This window comes from Dendrobates tinctorius, unplaced genomic scaffold (assembly GCF_039654945.1).
Source record: "Dendrobates tinctorius isolate UK_male_01 unplaced genomic scaffold, ASM3965494v1 ptg000039l, whole genome shotgun sequence".
Taxonomy (NCBI): domain Eukaryota; kingdom Metazoa; phylum Chordata; class Amphibia; order Anura; family Dendrobatidae; genus Dendrobates; species Dendrobates tinctorius.
In genome coordinates, this window is record NW_027361707.1 from 65,124,880 (window position 1) to 65,149,524 (window position 24,645).

The 24,645-nt window shown below is 42.3% G+C and overlaps 1 protein-coding gene across 3 annotated transcripts in view; it reads right to left on the reverse strand.

Moving 5' to 3' along the window:
* Positions 1-24,645, reverse strand: part of ARAP2 (ArfGAP with RhoGAP domain, ankyrin repeat and PH domain 2) — a 453,511-nt gene that overhangs the window by 414,817 nt on the left and 14,049 nt on the right. For 2 of the 3 annotated variants that reach the window (XM_073574725.1, XM_073574723.1), the window contains exons 2-3: positions 19,892-20,649; positions 16,546-16,613 (exon numbers count right to left, since the gene is read on the reverse strand). In XM_073574725.1, the coding sequence (XP_073430826.1) occupies positions 16,546-16,613; positions 19,892-20,562 (739 nt within the window). In that variant the 5' untranslated portion in view covers positions 20,563-20,649. The remainder of the gene's footprint in view (positions 1-16,545; positions 16,614-19,891; positions 20,650-24,645) is intronic. The other variant, XM_073574724.1, reaches the window with a different exon arrangement.

Below are 24,645 nucleotides of genomic sequence, written 5' to 3' on the forward strand. Positions count from 1 at the left end.
AGCCAGACTCATTCCATCACCTGTATGTGGTACTCTGGATTGCAACCACTTTCAATTAAAAGGTAAAGAAACTGCACCTCTCTGTGTCTTTCTCTCATTTTTCTGCACCCCAATGTTCACAGCCATTTTTACTATTAATTTAACATCTTTGCCCTGGGACTATTGCTCTACCGGTGGAGGGCTATTTTCACTTCAGCTGCGCCACATCAACAGTCTCAGGGGAACAACACCGCAGGGCTGGTCACCTCTGACCAGAATACCACAGGTGGCGTTACGTATTTAACCATCTATAAACTTTATTTTCATTTTTACCACATAAATACCACACAACTTTCCCCTATTTTATTACTGGACGCCTCTGGGCCATGGACCGGGTCGCCGCCGCTGTGACACCGTCCCCCATTGAAGTCGACTGGCCCGGTACCGAGTGTCCCCAGGCCCTGCGGGGCGCTCCAACTGGCGTCACGAACAGGATTTAGCGAGCCTAGCAAAGCTGGGTAAAGGAGCCTGGCAAAGCTGGGTACTGTGTGCCATAGACTTTATTAAATTGTGTGCTAAAGACTTTACTGAGCTTTCAAGTAACTGCCAAATCTGCGTCACACAGTGCGTGCGAGCAGAGAGGGGCATGCCAGTGAAGCTGGAGCTGCGCTCTATTGTGAGCAAGTGAAAAACAGGTAGAAAAATGCCCAACTCAGGTTAAGATTCAGCGGCGGTCGCAGCCGCAGCCCTCATAATGCCGCTATCAATGCCATATATAGAATCATAGAATCATAGAATCGTAGAGTTGGAAGGGACCTCCTGGGCCATCTGGTCCAACCCCCTGCTCAAAACAGGATTCGCTAAATCATCCCAGTCAGATGTCTGTCCAGCCTCTGTTTGAAGACTTCCATTGAAGGAGAACTCACCACTTCTCGTGGCAGCCTGTTCCACTCATTGATCACTCTAACTGTCAAAAAAAATTTTCTAATATCTAATCTGTGTCTCCTCCCATTCAGTTTCTTCCCATTGCTTCTAGTCTTTCCTTGTGCAAATGAGAATAAAGTTGATCCTTCTACAATGTGACAGCCCTTTAGATATTTGTAGACAGCTATTAAGTCTCCTCTCAGTCTTCTCTTTTGCAAACTAAACATTCCCAAATCCTGCAACCTTTCCTCATAAGACAGGGTTTGCAGACCGGTCACCATTCTGGTCGCTCTTTTCTGAACTTGCTCCAGTTTGTTGATGTCTTTTTTAAAATGTGGTGCCCAAAACTGGACACAATATTCCAGATGAGGTCTGACCAAAGAGGAGTAGAGGGAAATAATGACTTCACGTGATCTAGACTGTATGCTTCTGTTAATACATCCTAGAATTGCATTTGCCTTTTTTGCTGCTGCATCACACTGTTGACTCATATTCAGTCTGTGATCTATTAGTATACCCAAGTCTTTTTCACATGTGCTGTCACTTAGCCCTATTCCTCCCACTCTATATATGCTTTTTTCATTTTTATTGCCCAGATGAAGTACTTTGCATTTCTCCCTGTTAAAAACCATTCTGTTAGTTGCTGCCCACTTCTCCAGTTTATTTAAATCTTTTTGAATCCTCTCTCTCTCTTCTCTAGTATTAGCTATCCCTCCTAGCTTTGTGTCATCAGCAAATTTAATCAGTTTACCCTCAATTCCTTCATCTAAATCGTTGATAAAGATGTTGAACAATACAGGGCCCAGGACAGAGCCCTGTGGTACCCCACTTGAGACATTCTTCCAACTGGATGTGCAGCCATTTACGACCACTCTTTGGGTCCGATCACTAAGCCAGTTATGAATCCACCTAACAGTTGCCTTGTCCATTCCATACTTAGTCATTTTTTCAATAAGGATTGTATGAGAGACTTTGTCAAATGCTTTGCTGAAGTCAAGATATACTATATCTACAGCATTTCCTTGATCCACCCTATCAGTGATACCGTCATAGAAGGAAATTAAGTTAGTCTGACATGACTTATTAGTTACAAACCCATGCTGACTCTGTTTAATCACTTCATTCTTATCCAGGTATTGACATACATGTTGTTTAATAATTTGTTCAAAGATCTTTCCTGGTATAGAAGTCAGACTCACCGGCCTATAGTTTCCTGGGTCCACCTTCTTCCCCTTTTTGAAGATAGGAACAACATTTGCTGTTCTCCAGTCTTCTGGCACTTCTCCTGTTCTCCAAGAATTTTCAAAGATTATGGAGAGGGGTTCAAAAATTTCTTCTGCTATCTCCTTCAGTACTCTGGGGTGTAATTCATCTGGACCTGGAGACTTGAATTCATTTAGGTTAGCTAAGTGTTTCCTCACTATCTTTCTGTTTATAGATATCCTGGATTCTTCTATTCCCTTAATAGGACAGTGGATAACAGTTGATGTTGCATTTCCTTTCTGAGAGAAAACAGATGCAAAATAGGAATTTAAAAGTTCAGCCTTCTCAACATCCTGTCTTACCATTTCATCATTTTCATCCTGTAAAAATCCTATAGCATCTTTGACTTTTCTTTTACTTTTGACATATCCCCAAAATCCTTTATTATTGCTTTTGACATCTCTTGCAAGCCTCAGTTCATTTTCAGCTTTAGATAATCTGATTTGTGCCCTGCAGGTTCTGCAGACAGCATTATATTCTTCTTTAGATATGCCTCCCTCTTTCCATTTTATAAACATTTTTTTCTTCCTTTTTAGCATGTGCTTAAGTTCTGTGTTCATCCATCCTGGTTTCCTTAAATGCTTCCTATTCTTCCCTCTTTTCAGAATTGTTAACAACTGTGCTTTGAGAATTTCATTTTTCAAGATTTCCCATCCTTCCTGGACATTTTTGTCTTTAAGGATATCCAGCCATTGGATCCCTCCAATTCTCTTTCTGAATCCCTTAAAATCTGCCTTTCTGAAATCTAACCTTGACGTCTGAGTCTTCACAGGTCTTCCGCCTCTAGTTATCCAAAATTCTAAAATAGCATGGTCGCTACCTCCTAGGGTCCCAGCCACTTTTACCTCCTCAACCATTTCCTCCCTGTTTATAAGGATTAGATCCAAGGTAGCAGTTCCCCTTGTTTTCTCCCTTACCTTTTGGAAGATAAAGTTGTCAGCAAGAGAGGATAAGAATTTCCTTGACCTGTTAGTTTTGCCTGAGAGAGATTCCCAACAAATGTCTGGATAGTTGAAATCTCCCATGACAACTATGTCATATTTTTTGGAGAACTTGGCCATCTGATGCATAAAGTGTTCATCCATATCTTCGGCTTGCACAGGCGGCCTGTAGTAAATGCCTACAATGGTGTCCTTTCCATTGTTCTGTCCTTGTATTCTTAGCCAAACAGTTTCCACAGAACTCCCAGTCTCTGAAGCTTCAATCTCTGTGCAGATATACGCGTTTCGAACATACAATGCGACACCCCCTCCTCGTTTATCAAGTCTGTTTCTTGTAAATAAGTTGTATCCTTCTAGTCTTGTATTCCAATCATGTGTATTGTCCCACCAAGTTTCAGTGATTCCAATGACATCATATTTCTTTTCCTGTGTTAGTAGTTCCAATTCTCCTTGTTTGTTGCCCATGCTTTGTGCATTAGTATAGAAACATTTTAGTTTGTGATTGTTTTCTCTTTCTCCAATATTTTTATTAATTAGATTCTTTCGTCTTTGTTCTTCCTTTCCACTTCTAATAGCAGAGTTCTCAATAGCATTTGTCAGGTGTATGGCTTTTTCTGGTCTTTTGCTTCCCAGATACCAGGAGCAGCCTGGTTACCACAGTACTCAGGGGAGTCGCACACCCTGAGCGATTTTAAAGAAAGACTATGTAGTTTGTTCAAAGTGTACCCCCTGTCAGAGAACCAAAAAGTCAGTATCTTCATTGGCCAGTTAACTGGTGCGGCCCAGAGTGAAGTAAAGTCCTGGCCAGACACTGACAAAAGGACTGTCCAACAAATCTTGGCCAGACTGAAGAACGCTTTTGATACCCGTACTGCAACAGGGATAAAAATGAGATTTGTTTTGGGTGCAAACAGAGAGTGCAGGACAGTATACGGGACTATGCCCTTAATCTTCAGGAGGCACTACGGGCTGTAAAGCAGGTCGATCCTGAGAGCGTGCAAGATGAAGATAGATTATTAACAGAGCAGTTCATAGAGGGACTCCAGTCTAGCAACCAAAGGACACAGCTGCTCATAATGGCCCTACAAAATCCTGAATTGGACTTTGCACACTTTAAGGATAGAGCCATCAGAGTGCTGCTTGAACTGAACCCTAGCAGCACAGAGCCCTCTAAGCATCCTGCAATTACATACCAGCAGGAGACAGCATCCTTTCCAAAGACCCCTATTGAGACTGGTAAGCTGTCCCAAGATAAGGATTCTGCTGCAGACTTACGTCTCCAAGTCAAGGAACTAACTAAAAGTGTGGCTTCACTCACAAAAACTGTGCAGTCCCTGCAAGTGATTCCAAAGAAGAAGATCCAGCTGGCCTCCAGTCCAGAAGACGTCCCGTGGTGACAGCAGAAGAGGATCCCACCGACCAGAGGGAGAGACAGTGATCGTTATGTTGAGGACGGACAGCCCATCTGTCACCGCTGCAACAAGGCAGGACACCTAGCAAGATATTGTCATTTAAACAAGCAACCCCTGGGGCAAAGGGCCAACCCACAGGAGTAAGACGACAAGGCCCACCAAATTGGCGAGACAAGTACGTAGGAGGACGACCAGTCTTGCCTGTTGTGATTGACGGTTTTCCGATGAACGCTTTACTGGTCACCGGTTCATAGGTGACAACGATGCCATATGTTCTTTTTAAGCAGTACTGGGCTGATTCAGACATTACTCACCGCCCAGAAAAAGACCTTGCCATTCTTGCCAGCAATGGTCAGCCCTTACCTCAGATGGGGTATAAAGAGGTGACCATCAAGATTGGAAGAGTAGAATTGCAATCACAAGGTTTGATTATAGTTGATATTGACAAATGAGAATGTCATCCTATGATCACTTTACGCACTAATGTAATTGAAAATTGTCTTGGAGAAATTATTGTTTTGTTACAACAGGTAGCTGAGACCGCCAGCTCCAGTCAGCAATGGGTCCTGCAAAAGGAGATCAGAGCCCTGATGCAGAGACAAAAGGTAGAGCTGACTGGTGGAGAAGTCAGCAGTGTCAGAGTAAGTGATCCTTTCCCCATTGCAGTACCTCCCAGAAGTGAAATGTTAATTTGTTGTCGGGCAGCAATAGGCCTGGGGGTCAAGATTACCAAGCCCTGGTAGAACCCATGTATTCTGGTGGGAGGCCCACTATTCTGACAGTCAGAGGGGTAGTTGATGTCCGCAAGGGGAGAGTACCAATAAACATCTTAAATTGTGGGGAGAGAGAGGACCAGTTACCCCGGTGTGCCACCCTTGCTAAATTGTTCACTGTCAGAAACAATGCAATCGAGACTCTAGAACCCTTGCTTCCATCTGACAAGGTGGAAGAGAATGGCTCTGAAGGGCAGCAGGAGGATTGATGTCAGCAGCTACACGTAGGCACTGACTCCACCCCTTTGCACCAAAAGCATGGGGTTTACCGGGTGGCTTGAGAATTTGAACGGGTCTTCAGCAAGCATCCTCTAGATTTTGGGCAGGCAAAAAGGGTTCAACATCATATCCCCACTGGAGATCATCCACCCATTAAAGAGAGACACCGGCCTGTACCCCCAGCACACTACCAATGTGCCAAGAGTATGTTACGAGAGATGAAGGAGGCTGGGGTAATCAGAGATAGTTGTAGCCCCTGGGCAGCTCCATTAGTCCTCATTAAGAAGAAAGACGGTACAATGAGAATGTGTGTAGACTACAGGCGGATTAACAGCATTCCACATAAAGACACTTACCCATTGCCTAGAATTGAGGAATCACTAGCTGCACTGAGAACTGCTAATTATTTCTCTACCTTAGATCTCACCAGTGGGTATTGGCAGGCTCCTGTGGCAGAGGCAGACAAAGAGAAAACAGCGTTTACAACACCAATAGGCCTCTGCGAGTTTAACTACATGCCGTTCGGGCTCAGCGATGCACCAGGAACATTTCAGCGGTTAATGGAATGCTGCCTTGGACATAAAAACTGAAAACGTTCTGCTGTACCTGGATGACATCATCGTCTTCTCCAAAACCTACGAAGACCATTTGAAGCACCTAGCCGAGGTATTCGAAGCCCTGTCAAACTTTGGCCTGAAAATAAAACTGTCAAAATGTCACCTTTTGAAACTCAAGGTGCAGTACCTAGACCATGTGGTGAGCGTGGAAGGTGTGGCACCTGATCCTGACAAAGTCACCGTTATCCGGGACTGGCAAAGACCCAGCACTATCCATGAAGTGAGGCAATTTCTTGGGTTAGTAGGCTACTATTGATGATTTATCATGGACTTCACCAAGATAGCGCCACCGCTGCAAGATCTTCTAGTGGGCCAATCCAAGAAGGCCAAGAACAAAAATCTTCCATTCGAGTGGAACAAAAGGATAGAAGAGTCCTTCACCAAGTTGAAACTGGCCCTCACAGGAGATGAGGTCCTGGCCTTCCCTGACTATGACCAACCATTTGTACTTTACACTGACGCCAGCAACGTGGGATTGGGAGCAGTGCTGTCACAAGTGCAGAAAGGCAGAGAGAGAGTGATTGGCTACGCCAGCAGGAGGCTTCGTCCCACTGAGTGGAACCCCGGCAACTACAGTTCCTTTAAGCTGGAGTTCCTCGCCATAGTCTGGTCAGTAACAGAGCGCTTCAAGCACTACTTGGCTTCCGCAAAGTTCACCATCTACATGGACAATAATCCGATAACCCACCTTGAAACGGCAAAGCTCGGGGCACTTTAGCAGTGATGGATGGCCAGGCTGTCCAACTACGAGTTCACCATCAAGTACAGAGCAGTACATAAGAACGCTAATGCGGATGCATTGTCCAGGATGCCTAATTCACCAGACGGGGGAGAAGATTCAAAAGAACTCGAAGAAATCGAGTTACCAGCCTTCCACCATCCAATTGCAGCCCAGCGCTCCCAAGGAGTGAGGAATAAGCGCTTTATCATACGAGAGGTAACGTTGAATTCATTACCCCATCATGAGTGGGCTGAGACACAAGATAGTGACCAAGCTGTTCACCTAGTAAAGGAGTGGCTGGCACAAGCTGATGTACACCCTGGTCCAGATGACCCACAGGAAGCACAGCAGCTATGAAAGCAGAGAGGCAAGCTGTTCATCTACGAGGGTAAACTGTGTCGGAGGAACATCAACTCGCGCACACACGAACTGGTCTGGCAGGTGGTAGTCCCGAAAAGGGATGCGCCAATGGTCTTAGAGGCGTACCACAATGGAGCAGGACACTTCGGTTGGAAGAAGTTGGAAATTCTACTTCGTGAAAGATTCTACTGGGTTGGCATGAGGAGTTCCATTGAGAAGTGATGCCGAGAATGCGGCCCACGCAACCTGCGCAGAAAAGACCAAAACAGACAGCGAGCCCCATTACAGCAGATCATCACAAAACAGCCACTTGAACTGGTAGCCTTGGATTATGTGAAGTTAACTCCGAGTAGGAATGGCTACACCTATGCATTGATCATCATGGACCATTACTCAAGGTTCTTGGTAGTTGTACCTGTTAAAGACCAAACAGCGAAGACAGCAGCCAAGGCATTTCAGCAACACTATTGTCGACCACACGGATACCCTGAACAAGTGTTCACCGATCAAGGTCCAGCCTTTGAGGCAGAAGTGTTCCAGGAGTTCTGTAACATGTACGGTTGCAAGAAAATCAGAACGACACCGTACCATCCACAGACAAATGGCATGTGTGAGAAGATGAACCAGGTGGTAGTTGACTTATTGAAGACTTTACCTCTGGAAGAACGAAACCAGTGGCCAGAGAAGTTGCCAGATCTGGTAGACATATATAATCATATACCAGTAAACTCTACAAATTGCACTCTGGCCTACTTGATGAGAGCAAGACCTGGCAAGTTGCCTATTGATTTAGACATGGGAGTCTTAACGCCTGAGACAACATCACCAGATGCAGACTGGAATACAGAGTGGCAGCAACAATACCGCAAAGTGCAAGAATGTGTGGAGAAAAGTTTGTCCCAAGCAAGACAGAGACAGGAAAGAAATTACAACCAACACACCCCTGCAGTTCCCTTGACACCAGGAGAACAAGTGCTAAAAAGAAAGAGACGTGTTCACAAACTAGATGACCAGTGGGAGGCAGAGCCATACAAGGTGATACCTTCATACTTTAATAACACCAAAGTATGTATCATCAGCAAAGATAGAGGAGAAACCTTCGAAGCAGTCTCAAAAGATCATCTAAAGATGTGCCCTGATCAATTGAAGGACAAGAAAGAAGTTCAAGACACTCCACAACCCATAGTGGAGGTGGAAGAAAAGATTCAAACTATACTTGGAGAATTCCTTGGACGTGGACACAAGTAAATCATGGTATCGTAGTACCAGTCCTAACCTTTCATCAGCCTACTGCACCAGATGAAGAAGAGACTTATAATGAAATGGCTCCAGTAACAGATACCACATCTGCAGTGGAATGCAGAAATCTGTCCCCTGCTAACAGCGAATCTGACAATCTCATGGTGAGTCTAGGAGTAGAGAGAAGGCAGTCTAGAATACCTACAGTTGTGGCCAAAAGTATTGACACCCCTGCAATTCTGTCAGATAATACTCAGTTTCTTCCTGAAAATGATTGCAAACACAAATTCTTTGGTATTATTATCTTCATTTAATTTGTCTTAAATGAAGCAAATAGCAAAACATTGATCATTTCACACAAAACTCCAAAAATGGGCCAGACAAAAGTATTGGCACCCTCAGCCTAATACTTATCTTATACAAGTCTACTTATAGCATAGTGACTAGTACACCAACAGTAGACATCAGAGAACCGCTCAGGTAATCCGAAATACCTATACTGTGTAGATCCACTCGTAGTACTAGAGGTCAGATCCCTGCCCGTTAGAGATTACATAATGTAAATAAAGTAATAAGAATGTATAGTAATAACCGGTAAGCATGAGAGCCTACAGAGACTTACTGTAAGAACCTTTTTTAAAGTATTCGCAAAAACCAGTTAAAGGACAATTAGGCCACAGGACTATGTGTGGTGTTATGAATGGGTCACCGTAGGAGGCAAAAACAGAAATGCTAGCTAAGTCCAGAAAACCAGAGAAGTTGGCAGCTATCAGATTGCAGACCCCTGAACCTATCAACAACAACTAGCAGTAGCCTTGGGGGGTTCCTACGATGCCCTAGACCCCTCGATCACAGCCGGAGAACTGCCTAGCCTAAAGACAGAAAGGGAAATCTAAACTGCCCCAGACACCAAAGCAATAGGCAGCCCCCAACATATAATGACGGTGAAGCAAGAAGAAAAAACACTAACACAGATAGAAAGATAGACTGAGCAAATGATGGGGCCCAAGCTAACTAGATAGGACAGGATAGGAAGGCTGCTGTCTACAATCCGCGAAAAACCCTATTTTGGCCGGATCCATTTCAATAGTTGATGGAGACAAAATAAATCCCAAAAATGAAATCCTCTGTACCCAAAATGGCATTTCGATCCTTTGACATACAGGGAATTCTCCCTCAAGATCCGGAACACCGTCCGAACATGTTCCACATGAGAATCCCAATCCTTGGAGAAGATCAAAATATCATCCAGATACAGTGGGGAAAAAAAGTATTTAGTCAGTCAGCAATAGTGCAAGTTCCACCACTTAAAAAGATGAGAGGCGTCTGTAATTTACATAATAGGTAGACCTCAACTATGGGAGACAAACTGAGAAAAAAAAATCCAGAAAATCACATTGTCTGTTTTTTTTTTATTTTATTTGCATATTATGGTGGAAAATAAGTATTTGGTCAGAAACAAAATTTCATCTCAATACTTTGTGATATATCCTTTATTGGCAATGACAGAGGTCAAACATTTTCTGTAAGTCTTCACAAGGTTGCCACACACTGTTGTTGGTATGTTGGCCCATTCCTCCATGCAGATCTCCTCTAGAGCAGTGATGTTTTTGGCTTTTCGCTTGGCAACACGGACTTTCAACTCCCTCCAAAGGTTTTCTATAGGGTTGAAATCTGGAGACTGGCTAGGCCACTCCAGGACCTTGAAATGCTTCTTACGAAGCCACTCCTTCGTTGCCCTGGCGGTGTGCTTTGGATCATTGTCATGTTGAAAGACCCAGCCACGTTTCATCTTCAATGCCCTTGCTGATGGAAGGAGGTTTGCACTCAAAATCTCACGATACATGGCCCCATTCATTCTTTCATGTATCCAGATCAGTCGTCCTGGCCCCTTTGCAGAGAAACAGCCCCAAAGCATGATGTTTCCACCACCATGCTTTACAGTAGGTATGGTGTTTGATGGATGCAACTCAGTATTCTTTTTCCTCCAAACACGACAAGTTGTGTTTCTACCAAACAGTTCCAGTTTGGTTTCATCAGACCATAGGACATTCTCCCAAAACTCCTCTGGATCATCCAAATGCTCTCTAGCAAACTTCAGACGGGCCCGGACATGTACAGGCTTAAGCAGTGGGACACGTCTGGCACTGCAGGATCTGAGTCCATGGTGGCGTAGTGTGTTACTTATGGTAGGCCTTGTTACATTGGTCCCAGCTCTCTGCAGTTCATTCACTAGGTCCCCCCGCGTGGTTCTGGGATTTTTGCTCACCGTTCTTGTGAAAATTCTGACCCCATGGGGTGGGATTTTGCGTGGAGCACCAGATCGAGGGAGATTATCAGTGGTCTTGTATGTCTTCCATTTTCTAATTATTGCTCCCACAGTTGATTTCTTCACTCCAAGCTGGTTGGCTATTGCAGATTCAGTCTTCCCAGCCTGGTGCAGGGCTACAATTTTGTTTCTGGTGTCCTTTGACAGCTCTTTGGTCTTCACCATAGTGGAGTTTGGAGTCAGACTGTTTGAGGGTGTGCACAGGTGTCTTTTTATACTGATAACAAGTTTAAACAGGTGCCATTACTACAGGTAATGAGTGGAGGAAAGAGGAGACTCTTAAAGAAGAAGTTACAGGTCTGTGAGAGCCAGAAATCTTGATTGCTTGTTTCTGACCAAATACTTATTTTCCACCATAATATGCAAATAAAATGAAAAAAAAACAGACAATGTGATTTTCTGGATTTTTTTTTCTCAGTTTGTCTCCCATAGTTGAGGTCTACCTATGATGTAAATTACAGACGCCTCTCATCTTTTTAAGTGGTGGAACTTGCACTATTGCTGACTGACTAAATACTTTTTTTCCCCACTGTAGATAATCAAAAATTTATCCACAAAGTCTCGGAAAATGTCGTTCATGAAGCACTGGAAGACAGAAGGGGCATTAGTGAGCCCAAAAGGCATCACCAGGTACTCAAAATGTCCCTCCGGAGTATTAAACGCCGTCTTCCATTCATCCCCATGCTTAATGCGGATAAGATTATACGCCCCCCTGAGGTCAAGCTTGGTAAACCAGCAAGCACCTTTAACTCTGGAGAATAGATCCGAAATCAGGGGTAACGGATACTGATATTTAATAGTAATTTTGTTGAGGGCACGATAATCAATACAAGGCCTTAATGAACCATCCTTTTTGGCCACGAAAAAAAACCCAGCACCTAATGGTGTAGAGGATGGTCTAATATGACCCTTCTCCAACACCTCCTTAATATAGGATCGCATAGCCTCGTGCTCGGGTACAGATAAATTGAAGAGCCGACCCTTGGGAAATTTACACCCCAGGCTCAGTTCAATTGCACAGTCATAACTCCTATGAGGAGGCAAAGACGCAGACTCATTCTCACTAAATACATCATAAAAGTCCGCCAAATAGTCAGGAACATCATGCGACTGAGGAGAGGTGAAAAAAACTGGAGCCTCACTAAGGGCACACCGACAACCCCAACTCACCACAGACACAGATTTCCAGTCCAAAACTGGATTATGAATTTGCAACCAGGGAAACCCCAGAACAATGGTATCATGCAAATTATGCAACACCAAAAATCTGCAATTTTCTTGATGGTTTGGGGCGACCCGCATTACCACCTTGGTCCAAAACTGAGGTTTATTTTTCGACAAGGAGTAGCATCAATCCCTCTCAAAGGGATAGGCGTCCGCAGAGGTGTCATAGGAAATCCACAACGTTTAGCAAAATCCAAGTCCATTAGATTCAGGGCTGCTCCCGAATCCACAAAAGCCTTGGCGGAAAATGTGGACAGGGAGCAGATCAGAGTAATTGCCAGAAGAAACTTAGGTTGAACACCACCCACAGAAAACGTGTGTGCAAAACGTTTCTCTCATTTAGGACAGACAGAAATAATATGGGAGGCATCTCCACAAAAAAAACACAGCTTATTACGCTTTCTGAACTCCTGACGTTGCTCCCTGGACAAAACTCTATCACATTGCATAGGTTCAGACACTTGCTCAACAGGTGGCCACACCTCTCGTGCAGTCCTGCGTTCACGTAAACGCCGATCAACCTGAATGGCTAATGACATAGAATCGTCCAGACCAGAGGGAACAGGAAATTCCACCATAGTATCTTTTACGGCTTCTGACAAACCCTTCCGAAAGAGAGCTGCCAAGGTATTATCATTCCAGGCAGTAAGGACCGCCCACTTTCGGAATTTTTGACAGTACAATTCTGAAAAATCTCGACCCTGGCTCAATGCCAACAGGGTCTTTTCAGCCTGATCAATAGCATTAGGTTCGTCATACAACAACCCCAAGGCTTGAAAAAATGCGTTCACATTAGTCAGACTAGGATCATCAGGTTTCAAAGAAAACGCCCAATCCTGGGGATCGCCACGCAGCAAAGAAATGACAATTTTAACCTGCTGCGTGGAGCTCCCTGACGAGTTAGGCTTCAAGGCAAAAAATAATTTACAATTATTTTTGAAATTCAATAATTTAGACCGATCCCCAAAAAACACATCAGGAGTAGGGATCTTTGGTTCAGCAGCATGTGAATGAGCAAGGTAGGCGGAAATTCCCAGCACTTCCACAGTGAGCTGCTCCACACGATCAGACAATTGCTTTATCTCATTGAGAGAAAAATAAATTCCCCCTACGGCCTCAGAGATATAGAGGAAAAAATATACAACTTTTTTTTTTTTTAAATTCTTTCCTGCTATTGAGTACCCTAGGATCTGCATAAGGCTGGTGATTCTGTTATGAATGAGTCACCGTAGGAGGCAAAAACAGAAATGCTAGCTAAGTCCAGAAAACCAGAGAAGTTGGCAGCTATCGGATTGCAGACCCCTGAACCTATCAACAACAACTAGCAGTAGCCGTGGGGGGTTCCTACGATGCCCTAGACCCCTTGATCACAGCCAGAGAACTGCCTAGCCTAAAGACAGAAAGGGAAATCTAAACTGCCCCAGAGCAGACCCCAAAGCAATAGGCAGCCCCCAACATATAATGATGGTGAAGCAAGAAGAAAAAACACTAACACAGATAGAAAGATAGACTGAGCAAATGAGGGGCCCAAGCTAACTAGATAGGACAGGATAGGAAGGCTGCTGTCTGCAATCCGCGAAAAACCCTATCAAAATAAGAGCCAACAGACTGACAGGGAAAAAGGCCCTGAAGACGCTAGGCTTCAAAAAGACTATGTCAGTACTCAGGTATTTTCTGAAGACAGAGCAAACCGACAAAAAGGAATTCAGCTCACCCCAGCAGGGAATGGCAGAATCCAGAAAAGCAAGGCAAACTAAAACCAAAACACAAATGCAAAAAGGCAAAGCAGAAAGCTTAGCTTTTGAGGAGCAGGAATCAGACTGGTCTCCTACAATTCCACAGAGAAATCACCAGCGAGGCAGAAGGGCGTCGGCTGCCTTATATCCAGTCAGAGATCCCCGTCGCCCAGTCATCCTCTCCCAGCTCAGGTGCTTGGTAATCAGCCTCACTACCTTCCCTCAGCAGAAGAGGGAGTTCATCAGACCTCATAACAGTGTGGTCAGAACTGTATTTGTAAATAGTTACCCGAAAAAGGCCTTGAAATAAGCCGCTGGTGTGGCCGAAAAACAGGCCCATCTACAGAGTGCCCTGTAGCCACGCCCAGGGACGACACACAAAGTGAGTTAAGGCGGTTCTCACCAACCAAACTCCAGGTACAAGCACAAAGACAATTCCTGGACAGCAGTGTAAGGAATGGTCGCTGCAGTAACTGTGCTATTGTTTTCTTTTTCTTTTCTGTTTTTTTGATAATTTTTACAAATTTAAGACTTTGTAGATTTTCATTAATTGTTGTTGTCAACAATTCTTGTTATATTTTCCTCAATCCAGTAGTACTGAACTTAACTGGGGGGGAATGTGACACCCCAGAGTCCAGTTGTCACAATGACATTGCCTCCCTCTAAGAGGTGAAGTCATTCATGGAGGAAGAAAGGGGCCCCCATGCCAGGTAATAGATTAAATCACAATTTCCTGCTGCAAGTCAGAAAAGGGAGATGCCTTATAAATTCTGGCCAGCAGAGGGGGTTGGTGAGTCAGTTAGAAGTCAGCTGAGGGGGTTGTCATGGAAACGAGAGCAGCTGTGAGCTGTGAGGAGAAATGACAAGGCAGTTAAAACGTGAGGTAAAAGATCTTTCTGGAAGATCCAGTCAGTGGAAGGCAGGGAGCTGATCTGAGAGAAGTTCAAGACAGGCAGCTGATCTGTGAAGAGGGAAAGGACACGAGCAGAGACAGAGAGACTCTGGGGAAGCTAAAACTGCATATAGCAAACCCAGAGCTAATAGGGAGAAAAGGGACATCAGAGTCTTTGGTGGTCAGGAGCTGTATGTTCTGATCGCCGGATCTGAAAGTACAGGGAATTGTAAATTCCTGTGCGACATTGTACACCAGAGGGCATGGCAGCAGATAAGGAGCCCGGGGCTGAAAAGGACAGTACCCGTGGAATAGGCTCATGCTGACAGCCGTACAGGTTAGTGAAATCATCACGCAATTGAGGGTCGCAGCTTAGTTATAAATAGCGGAGACCCACACACAAAGCGCAGAAGGAAGGTCCTAAATCCCCACCTGGCAAGGTGGATCCCCTGAATGCCTCCAGGCGAGCCGGACTCATTTCATCACCTGTATGTGGTACTCTGGATTGCAACCACTTTCAAGTAAAAGGTAAAGAAACTGCACCTCTCTGTGTCTTTCTCTCATTTTTCTGCACCCCAATGTTCACAGCCATTTTTACTATTAATTTAACATTTTTGCCCTGGGACTATTGCTCTACCTGTGGAGGGCTATTTTCACCTCAGCTGCGCCACATCAACAGTCTCAGGGGAACAACACCGCAGCGCTGGTCACCTCTGACCAGAATACCACAGGTGGCATCACGTATTTAACCATCTATAAACTTTATTTTCATTTTTGCCACATAAATACCACACAACTTTCCCCTATTTTATTACTGGACGCCTCTGGGCCACGGACCAGGTCACCGCCGTCGTGACACCATCCCCCATTGAAGTCGACGGACCCGGTACCGAGTACGCCCAGGCCCCGCGGGGGGCTCCAGAAGCAGCATGACATATTGGCAAAGGCTATGATTCCAGTGATGTATCAGTTACTTTAGCTGCAGTTTTGACTAAACACTGTGTCATCTGCTGCAGATCTAGTAGTTTTCTGTACAGTCCTCCCACGTCACTGATTGGCAGCTTTCTGTGTACACTATGCATTGGCAGAAAGCTGCCAATTAGTGGTGGATCTAAGGTCGAACTACTGAGCAAAAGGCCAAGAAGTCCTACAGTGATAATCTCCTGCTAATAAAACAATGATTTTATGAAAGCTACACAAAGAAGACAAGTAAGTGACACATCTCTGTAATCAGGGTCTCTGTCTCTACATTCAGCTGATCTCAGATAGCAAAAACATGCTGACAGATACCCTTTAGTCTGTGATATGATGTAGCGGGCATTTTTCCTCTGGCACTTGAATTGCAAATACACATTCGTCTTTCTTCATGCATTATGCACTAGAAAGCAGCAACGAGCCACAGAAAAATATCTGAAATCAGTGACAATCAGAAATGATGTACTTATTGCTACTAGTAACAAATGTCTTAAGTGTGTTGTTGCATTTCTTGTGGAATTTTTTTGAGAAGATGGGAATAACTGTTTATTTTTTTAAATACAAAAGCAATTTCCCGAAAATCCGACATTTAACATTTAAGTGTGACTTTCTATCTCCCAAGGTGTGTATGTCATAAACAATATTTTTTTTTCTCATCTCTTTGGATGTGTACCTACCTAGAATTTATTATTTCATCATTTTTTGTGAAGGGGATAAATTGAAAAAAAAATGAAATAAACAAAAAATTTTGACATTTAGCTTAACATATCTGTTTATGAACAACTGTTTGATAAAGCTATCACTCCATCAAGCTTTCAAGTAAGTTATCGAATTACAGTTTTCTGCATCAAAACATCTAGCTGCATTTTTACCTGTGTGTCAAGTTAGAACATGTCACATCTATATGCATCACTTTATAGTATAAAAACTTAGTAACTCACCTTTTTGTAAACTTTGAGTAGGTTTTCCTCCAGTATACAGATCCTTTTTTCTAGTTGCTTTCCGCCTGCTTAAAAAGGAATGAAATGTAAACTTAAAAAGGACCTGTCAGCTGATACATGCATACGTGAAACAGCATTCGGAGAAAAATATATATGGCTGGGATAGTACAGCCGGTGGCTGACGCATTCTTCTCCCGGTTTGGGCAGCATGTATCACCTGACTGGCGCCCTTTAAAATACAGTTTAAGGTTCAGTTGCACTTCTAGGGATGTGCTGAGATAGCTTTTAAAATGGACTTTCTATAAATCAAGCAAGGACAAGCATAATATTAACATTATATACTAAAGATGAGCAAATCGATTTGCAGGACCTCTGACGGGAGCCCAGTAAACTGCATCTTTCCTGAATCACTGACTGTGCTTTTGAGTAGCCGGCCTAGCATGACTGATATTGTTGCAACACGATGCACACACAACTTCTTGCCATAGATGCCGGCGGTTAGGATACATATATTAGCTACATGGGATCAGCCAAACAACTAATGTGTGTAAGAACCTCCCAACAGTCCTTTGATAGCAGATACTGGGCTGAGGCTGATTTCATTCATTCTATTGAAGTAAATATATACACTCGGGTCGGACAAGTGTGTTTTTGCAAGAGTCATGAAAGATAGATATGTAAGATGTAAGACTATAGAGACGAGAATTGTAGAATTGTGCTCAGTGTGACTGTCGCTTATATTTTATATCCTGGCTGCGACTGTATCCCTTACTTCTCTGTGACTACTCTGCATAGGACACCTGCCCAAATAGCTCCCCGACACAAGGCTTGAAGATTTCCCCTTTGACAATTTGCAGCAGTTTAGTGAACACACTCTTTAGGTAGAGATGAGAAAACCTGTTCAAGTGTCTTCAAATTGTTGTGAGCAAAGAACAGTTTGGCATTATTTTCAGCTAGCTTTAGAAGGCTATGAAAATAATCATTTTCTGTAATGTAGTATAGGGAATTACAAGTCATAAGAGAAACTGGTATCTGGAATTCTGAGTTGCAGAGTAAAGGGCCTGTCACACTAAGCGATAGCGCTAGCAATATCGCTATAACGTCACTGGTTGTTGTGACGTTATAGCGATATTGCTAGTGATATCGCTGTGTGTGATACTTACCTCCGACCGCTCCCCCGCGGGTTATCGCTGATCGCACGAGAACGTCCTGAGCCGTTTCTCGTTGTCAGCGTCCTCCTGGCGCCGACAAGCGACACGTGGACGCGGGCGGGAGGACGTCAGGATCGCCTCGTCTGACAGGTAAGTAGCGACCCCCGACCCCTGCTATATCGCTGGTGAGATCTGCCTGTGTGGCAGCTCACTAGTGACCACTTAGCGATGTACCAGCGATCCTGACCGAGTGATATCGTTGGTCGGGATCGCTGGTGCATCGCTAAGTGTGACAGTACCTTAAAGATGGAGCAGGATTTTAGATTTAGAGTTTTTTAACAGTTAGAGAAAGAAAACAAATGAAGCAACAAGACTTCTCTGCTCTTTTGCAATCAGATCTCAAGATGTAACAAAAATAAATAATACTGTAAATAGACAGACAGACTGACAGACAGACAGTCTGGGCTAAAGATACTGATCATCAATCAATCTGATAGGTCATCAATATTAGATAAATAGGGGATTTACACCTGGGACGCTCTGATCAGCACAAACAGTAGCCAGATTTAAACAGTTAATAGAGCTAAGGAGCACAGCTCCAATCACTGTGTAGTAGCGCCTGCCAAGAACTGAAGTTCTTGATGTGAATCGAAATAGAAACAATGTAAGTAGAAACATAGTACAGTTTGAGACAAAGAAAAAGAAAAGGGTGGGATTGCGTTTACTTTTATGGATTGTGTCAGGCATAACTTACTCAAATGTGTACATAGCGGGTGATATAAGTAGTGAACACATCAATCATTTCTAAAGGTGTTATTGACATGAAATTCTCACCAGATGTCAGTAACAGCCCATCCAATCCAAAAAGTCAAAGAAATCCAACCATAGACGTCCATAAATTAAGTTATGTGCAATAATGAGAAATAACACAGGGAAAACGTATTGAACACATTAAGAAAGACACGTGTGAAAAGCCTTGGAAAGTCATGACACCAGCTGAAATCTATCAGTAATTAGAAGAAAATCCTGCTTCGTAGTGAAAAATAATATCAGCTGGTTAAACTATAAAAAGGTGTATCATTACCAAGATGCCAAGCTAGAAATAGCTTATGATGGGTAAAACCAGTGAGCTGCCTCAGTACCTTCACATTGGTACCATAGTCTCTTACATTGCTCTATAATAGACTACACATCTTTTGTATTATATCTCTTTGGAAGATTTTGCTGTACACGGCAGTGCAGCAGTTTATCTGCAGACCACCCTATTTCTTATACAAGAACTGAAGTTTGGCTCTTATACAAGAGAATTGGAGATGATCTACAGCTTTCATCAGTGGCTACTACACAGTGCATGAAGTTGAGCTGTTGAACTCCATTCACTGTTTTTATCCATTTGCCCGTGGAGCTGATGACAGTTTATCAATAGCGGTGCCAGGTATCAGACCCCTACTGATCCGATATTGCTAACATCCAATTTTTTTTTGAATAGGAGCTGATCTGCCGTTTTTGGCAGCGGCAACTGCAAAGTGAACAAAGCTATGCTGCTCAGCTCCTTTCACTCTTTAGATCCAGCTGCTGCTCGATCTGATCACAGCTGATTCTTGGGGTGAATGAGTGTTGGACCTCACCAATCTAATAACGATGACCAATTCTATAGCAATCTGCAGGTCATCAATATAATTTGCCCAGACAACCTATATATGCCGTTCTACAGTTTTTTTTGTCTATAGTTCCTATGTAGATCTATGAATTACTATAATAAGAGACATTTTGTAGATCATTATGTAGGTTTTGAAGTGGACTATACAATATAAACTATCAAACCATGGTGCACCTTAATATTATCCTCGTGTAAAGAGAAAAATCTAAAGGTTCATAAAAATGGTTGTCTAGGCATCCATGATGAATGTAAATATGAAAGTCAGTAGAAGTGGTATTTATACTCACTATTTGGTTTTACCAAAATTAAGATGTTTTTATGGTGCCATGATGAATGAAATTGAAATATCCATCCATATAATGGATGTTGTTGATGAAGAACAGCAATAACCTCAAAAATTGGGCTAAAATTACCCTAACATCATCTGAATACCAAACAACATTAGATTGCATTTTTGTATCTTAAAGACATAGATTATTGGCTTATTATCTAAATTTTTATGTAAAGAGTACTACTACTAAATCATAATACTTACAAATTGTAGGATGTGTTTGTGGCAGAATCTGGTAAATCAGGTACAGGTCTATTCCTTAATATGAATGATCTTGTAGGACCGGCTGCTTTTCTATTCACTTTTTCTAAATTTATTTCATTATATAATTCGTTTTCAGTCATAGGTCCTTGAAATTCAAAAAAGTTTTCAGAGTCCAACTCCTCTATATCATCAAATGTTTTATCACTACTTTCTCCAGTGGATTCAGGGAATGATTCAGTGGATTTTTCTTCAGCACTGTGTTCCAAAAGTTCAGAAACATCATTGTCATTTTTGTTGGGCATCCCACAATCAATTGATGTTGTACAATATCCCATTAGATTATTGAATTCAGAATTCACAGCAATCGCCTCCTTATCAGGTATTTCTATTTTTCTGTCATCAATTAATAAGATCTCATTGTTGACCTTTTGTTTTTCAACATGTTCAAGGTCTCCATAACCCTTTTCCAATTCAACTTGTATCTTCCTGAGAATTCTCTTCCTGTGTCCAGTAAGTGAGACTCCCATTTCCTGTAACGTTTCATGATTTAATTGCGCACAGTCTGAAACTGTTCTATAGCCTAATATCCCGAAGAGCTTGTGATAAATTTCCAAATGAATATCATTTAGCATTTGGTCAACAGGATACCTGTTTTTATTTTCGGAGGCCATTCTGTAATCCTGATATTAGTATATTCATAACTGGAGGATGACTGTGGTTAAACAAGTTCTGAGACCTTTCATGTAAGATGTCAGTACCTAAAAAAAGGCAGGAAATTATTATAGGGTTTCCAACACTTCAACCACAAAAAACATAAGTGAAAAAAGTAAAACTAGAATCAAATGGTTAGTAAAAAAAAATATAGAAAATTTCATGTTTGGTATTAGTTAAAACTCAGAAAAAATTGGCACTGCCCTTCTCTACAGTTGGGAAGAATTATATCATCACTACAGATGAGCGAGTATACTCGTTACTCGAGATTTCCCGAGCATGCTCAGGTGATCTCTGAGTATTTTGGCGAGCTCAGAAATTTAGTTTCTGTCACCTTGGCTGCATGATTTGTGGCTGCTAGACAGCCTGAATACAGGCAATCCCCATATGTATTCACGTTGTCTAACAGCCGCAAATCATGCAGCTACGGCGACAGAAACTAAATCTCTGAGTACGCTAAAATACTCGGAGATCACCTGAGCATGCTCGGGAAATCTCGAGTAACGAGTATACTCGCTCAGTACTAATCTTCACACACAAAACATCATGATGGGCTCAGTTAACATTGTTGCCTTGCGCTTGTGGAGTCCTGGGGATAATACTGACCCACAACTCATCTGCAATAAGTTTCAATGTTTTTCTTCTGTTTTATTGGTTTTTCTACAGGTATCCTGATTTCTTTCACGTACTGGTGTGTTGTTTGGTTTCCTATACAATGCCTGTATACCTAAGATGACTATGTTGTTACCATACTTTAACCCCTTAATGACAGCCAATACGTCTTTTTACTGACCTGAGTTATAAGAGAATAGCATCCCCATACAGGTGACAATCCAGCAGCTGTCAACTGTACACTATAGCTGACCACTTGCTGTATCACAAACGACCAGTGTTGGCACCGTCCATATCTGTTTAACCCCTTAGTTGCTGCTGTCAAAAGTGACTACATCGGAAAAATGTTTAAAAGATTGTGGGGGCTTCCGCTTTAATCTAATTGACACACCAAGATCATGATTGTGTGGTCCTGATGTTTGCTATAGCAGTTCATGGCCAAAGAGCGGCCTTAGAGTCTCCCGGCTCTAGTGGTCAGTTCAGAAGTTAGCGACATTTAGGTGGTAAACAAACACTTTTTCATTCCTGCTATACTACTTTGCATTAATTTCTGAAAATCACCTGAAGGGTTAATAAACTTCCTGACCGCAGTTTTCAATATGTCAGGGGGCGCTGTTTTTAAAATGGTATCACGTTTGGGGTTTTCCGATAAATAGCACCCCCAAAGTCACTTCAAACCTGGATAGGTCCCTCAAAAAATAAATTTTGTAAATTTCCTTGAAAAAATGAAAAATTACTGCTACATTTTTAAACCTCCTAAAAGGCTAACAAAATAAATTAGCATTCTATAAATGGTGCTGATGTAAGGCAGACATGTCGGAAATGTTATTTATTAATGATTTTGTGTGACATGACTATCTGGATTAAACGGATAATCATTCGAAGTTTGAAAATTGCAATTTTTTTACATTTTTGTCAAGTTTCTGGTATTTTTTAATAAATAAACACAAAACACATCAACCTAAATTTACCATTATCATAAATTATAATGTGCCACAAAAAAATAATCTCAAAATCAATGGGATTTGTTGAAGCATTCCAGGGTTATCACCACATAAAGTGATATTTTTCAGAATTTAACAAAATTGGTTCTGTCACTAAGGGGTTAATGAAAATGAAAATTCAAGAAATCAGGCTGTCAATTGTTGATTTTGTTTTATGGCCAGGAATACATAAAAATATACAGTATATATAATGCACTCCTTTTACTAGCCTGTCGTTGCTTTGCTACCTCTAGCTCCTTCAACTCTTCAGGGATCTTTAATGTCTGTAGCACTTATTGGGCCTCATAGTTTCAGTTAAGCTTCATGGCATCATGATGTGGTTGGGCAACACAATAACATTGAGTCACTAAGCCTCACGCAAAGTCATGACATGATGTTGTGAGGCCTAGTCAGCTTCCGGAAGCACCAAAAAGTCCTGAAGAGTGAAAAGAACCAGATGTAGCTGTGGAGCAGGATAGGTGGGAGCTGGTGGGAGGTAGGTATATATATTTTTTATTAATAGATTTATTATGCTTTTGGACCTGGAGTCACCTCTGAGCATAATATATGTCTTTAGATGGCAAATTTGATTTTTATCTAATAAATTCAATGCAAACTGAATTTTTAACGCAAATTTGAACTTAAGCAGATTTGCTCATCTCTAAATGTGACCCAAACCATAACCTTCCAGAAACACTATGCTTTACAGTGACAGATTTTTATGGTCTGATCACATATGAACGAAATATATTCCACACAATCAACCTTTATTCAATAAAGCATTCACTATCGAAACCTGTAGATGACTATGTTTTTCAGTAGAGCTGAAAAAAGAATTCTGGCACATATCTTGCAAACAAATGTCAAAAGGACATTCTTTTGGCATACTTCAGGAAAATTGGGCCTCTAAGTACATTTACTGTTTGCAGCTGGTGCTTTCACGATACATAGGGCAATTGTACTTTACTGATGGAGCCTAACTGTAAAATGAGAATGATTGGCAGTGGTGAAATAGATTTAGGGCTACAGAAATGAATTCTTTCATAGTTTGTTAAGCCACTGCTTTGGTACTAAAGAGATGGCTTAACAAAATTTAATCCATAGGTTTACAGTTACTGTAGCTTGATATGACAAATAATAGGTCAGTTTTGGCAAGCAATGCCTGATTCAATGACTTATAAGAACTTACTGACAGTATGTAATGGTGATTAGTTATATTTTTAACCGTATAGAAAGAAACCATATACGGTACATAGAAAATACAATCTGCACCATAAACAGAATGTGAAAAAGACATTGGAGCTGAAAAGATTTATATATCTTGATATACATATTATATATTGATATATCAGGAATTGATTCAGTATAACTTGTATTTTATTCATGGAAACTCTTGCATATTATGGATTTAGCAAGCAGTAGTATAACTACCATGGGGCAGAGGGGTGTCACAGCCTGTTAAACCCTGCAGCAGAGGAGCCATAGTCTCCCTGCACTACCGCACTCTGTTCTGTAGTCTTCAGGTTACTTCAGGACTGCAGCCTACTGAGCAGCAATGTGACACTCAGAACGTCCTGTGTGCGTCCCAGCTCAATGGCAGAGTCAAGTTGGTCCATCCAAGCCATGATACTGACTGCTAACAGACACACCACGATCAGAGGTTAGGTGAGAAATTTAAGCTATTTTTTATTTTAATAGTAAGTTCTTGTAAGGGAATGTGAAGGCATCATACTATGTGAGGATCATGCAATGGTCATTCTGTGTGGGGACTACAATCATATTGTCATACAATCATACTGTGTGGGAACTTCTGTGGACCCATAATACAGTATGGGGACTACTGTGTTGACAAATGCGAGGCAATCATATTGTGAGGAGATTACTGTGGGGGTTATCATGCTGTGTGGACACTTCTGTTGGGTCATCATACAGTATAAAGACTACTGGCAGGGGAGAGGGACAGGGAGTCTCCACGTGAGTATTATCCAGCTGGAATCCAAGAAAGTTTGCTAGCATGTGTCTGGTGGGTGCCGATCCTGATGGTGCATTCAGCAAGCATAGGAAAAGGAAAGGATATATTTCCGGCACACTGACCAGTTAAAACGAAAAAAGTTTATTTGGCTATGACTAAAAATAAAACAACAAAAACAACCTTATGTTTTTCTGGCTCAACAGTGGGCCCTTAGTCATAGGATATCGTGAGAACATGCAGACAGGTACAAATAAGGAACAAGCACCAATCAGAGCAAAGAAAAATAATTGATTAATGAAATGCAGCAGCTGTAATACAAAACAAATGATGACTGGATGTTGAATGGTTAATAGAATCAATAGATATAGTGTTAGGCGTCAGCGGCACAGCAGGAATCCAGAGCCTCACATTCTGCGGTCTCCCATTCTCCATTGACTACAGAGGAGCTTGCTCAGCAGCCCCGTCATTCCAGACGC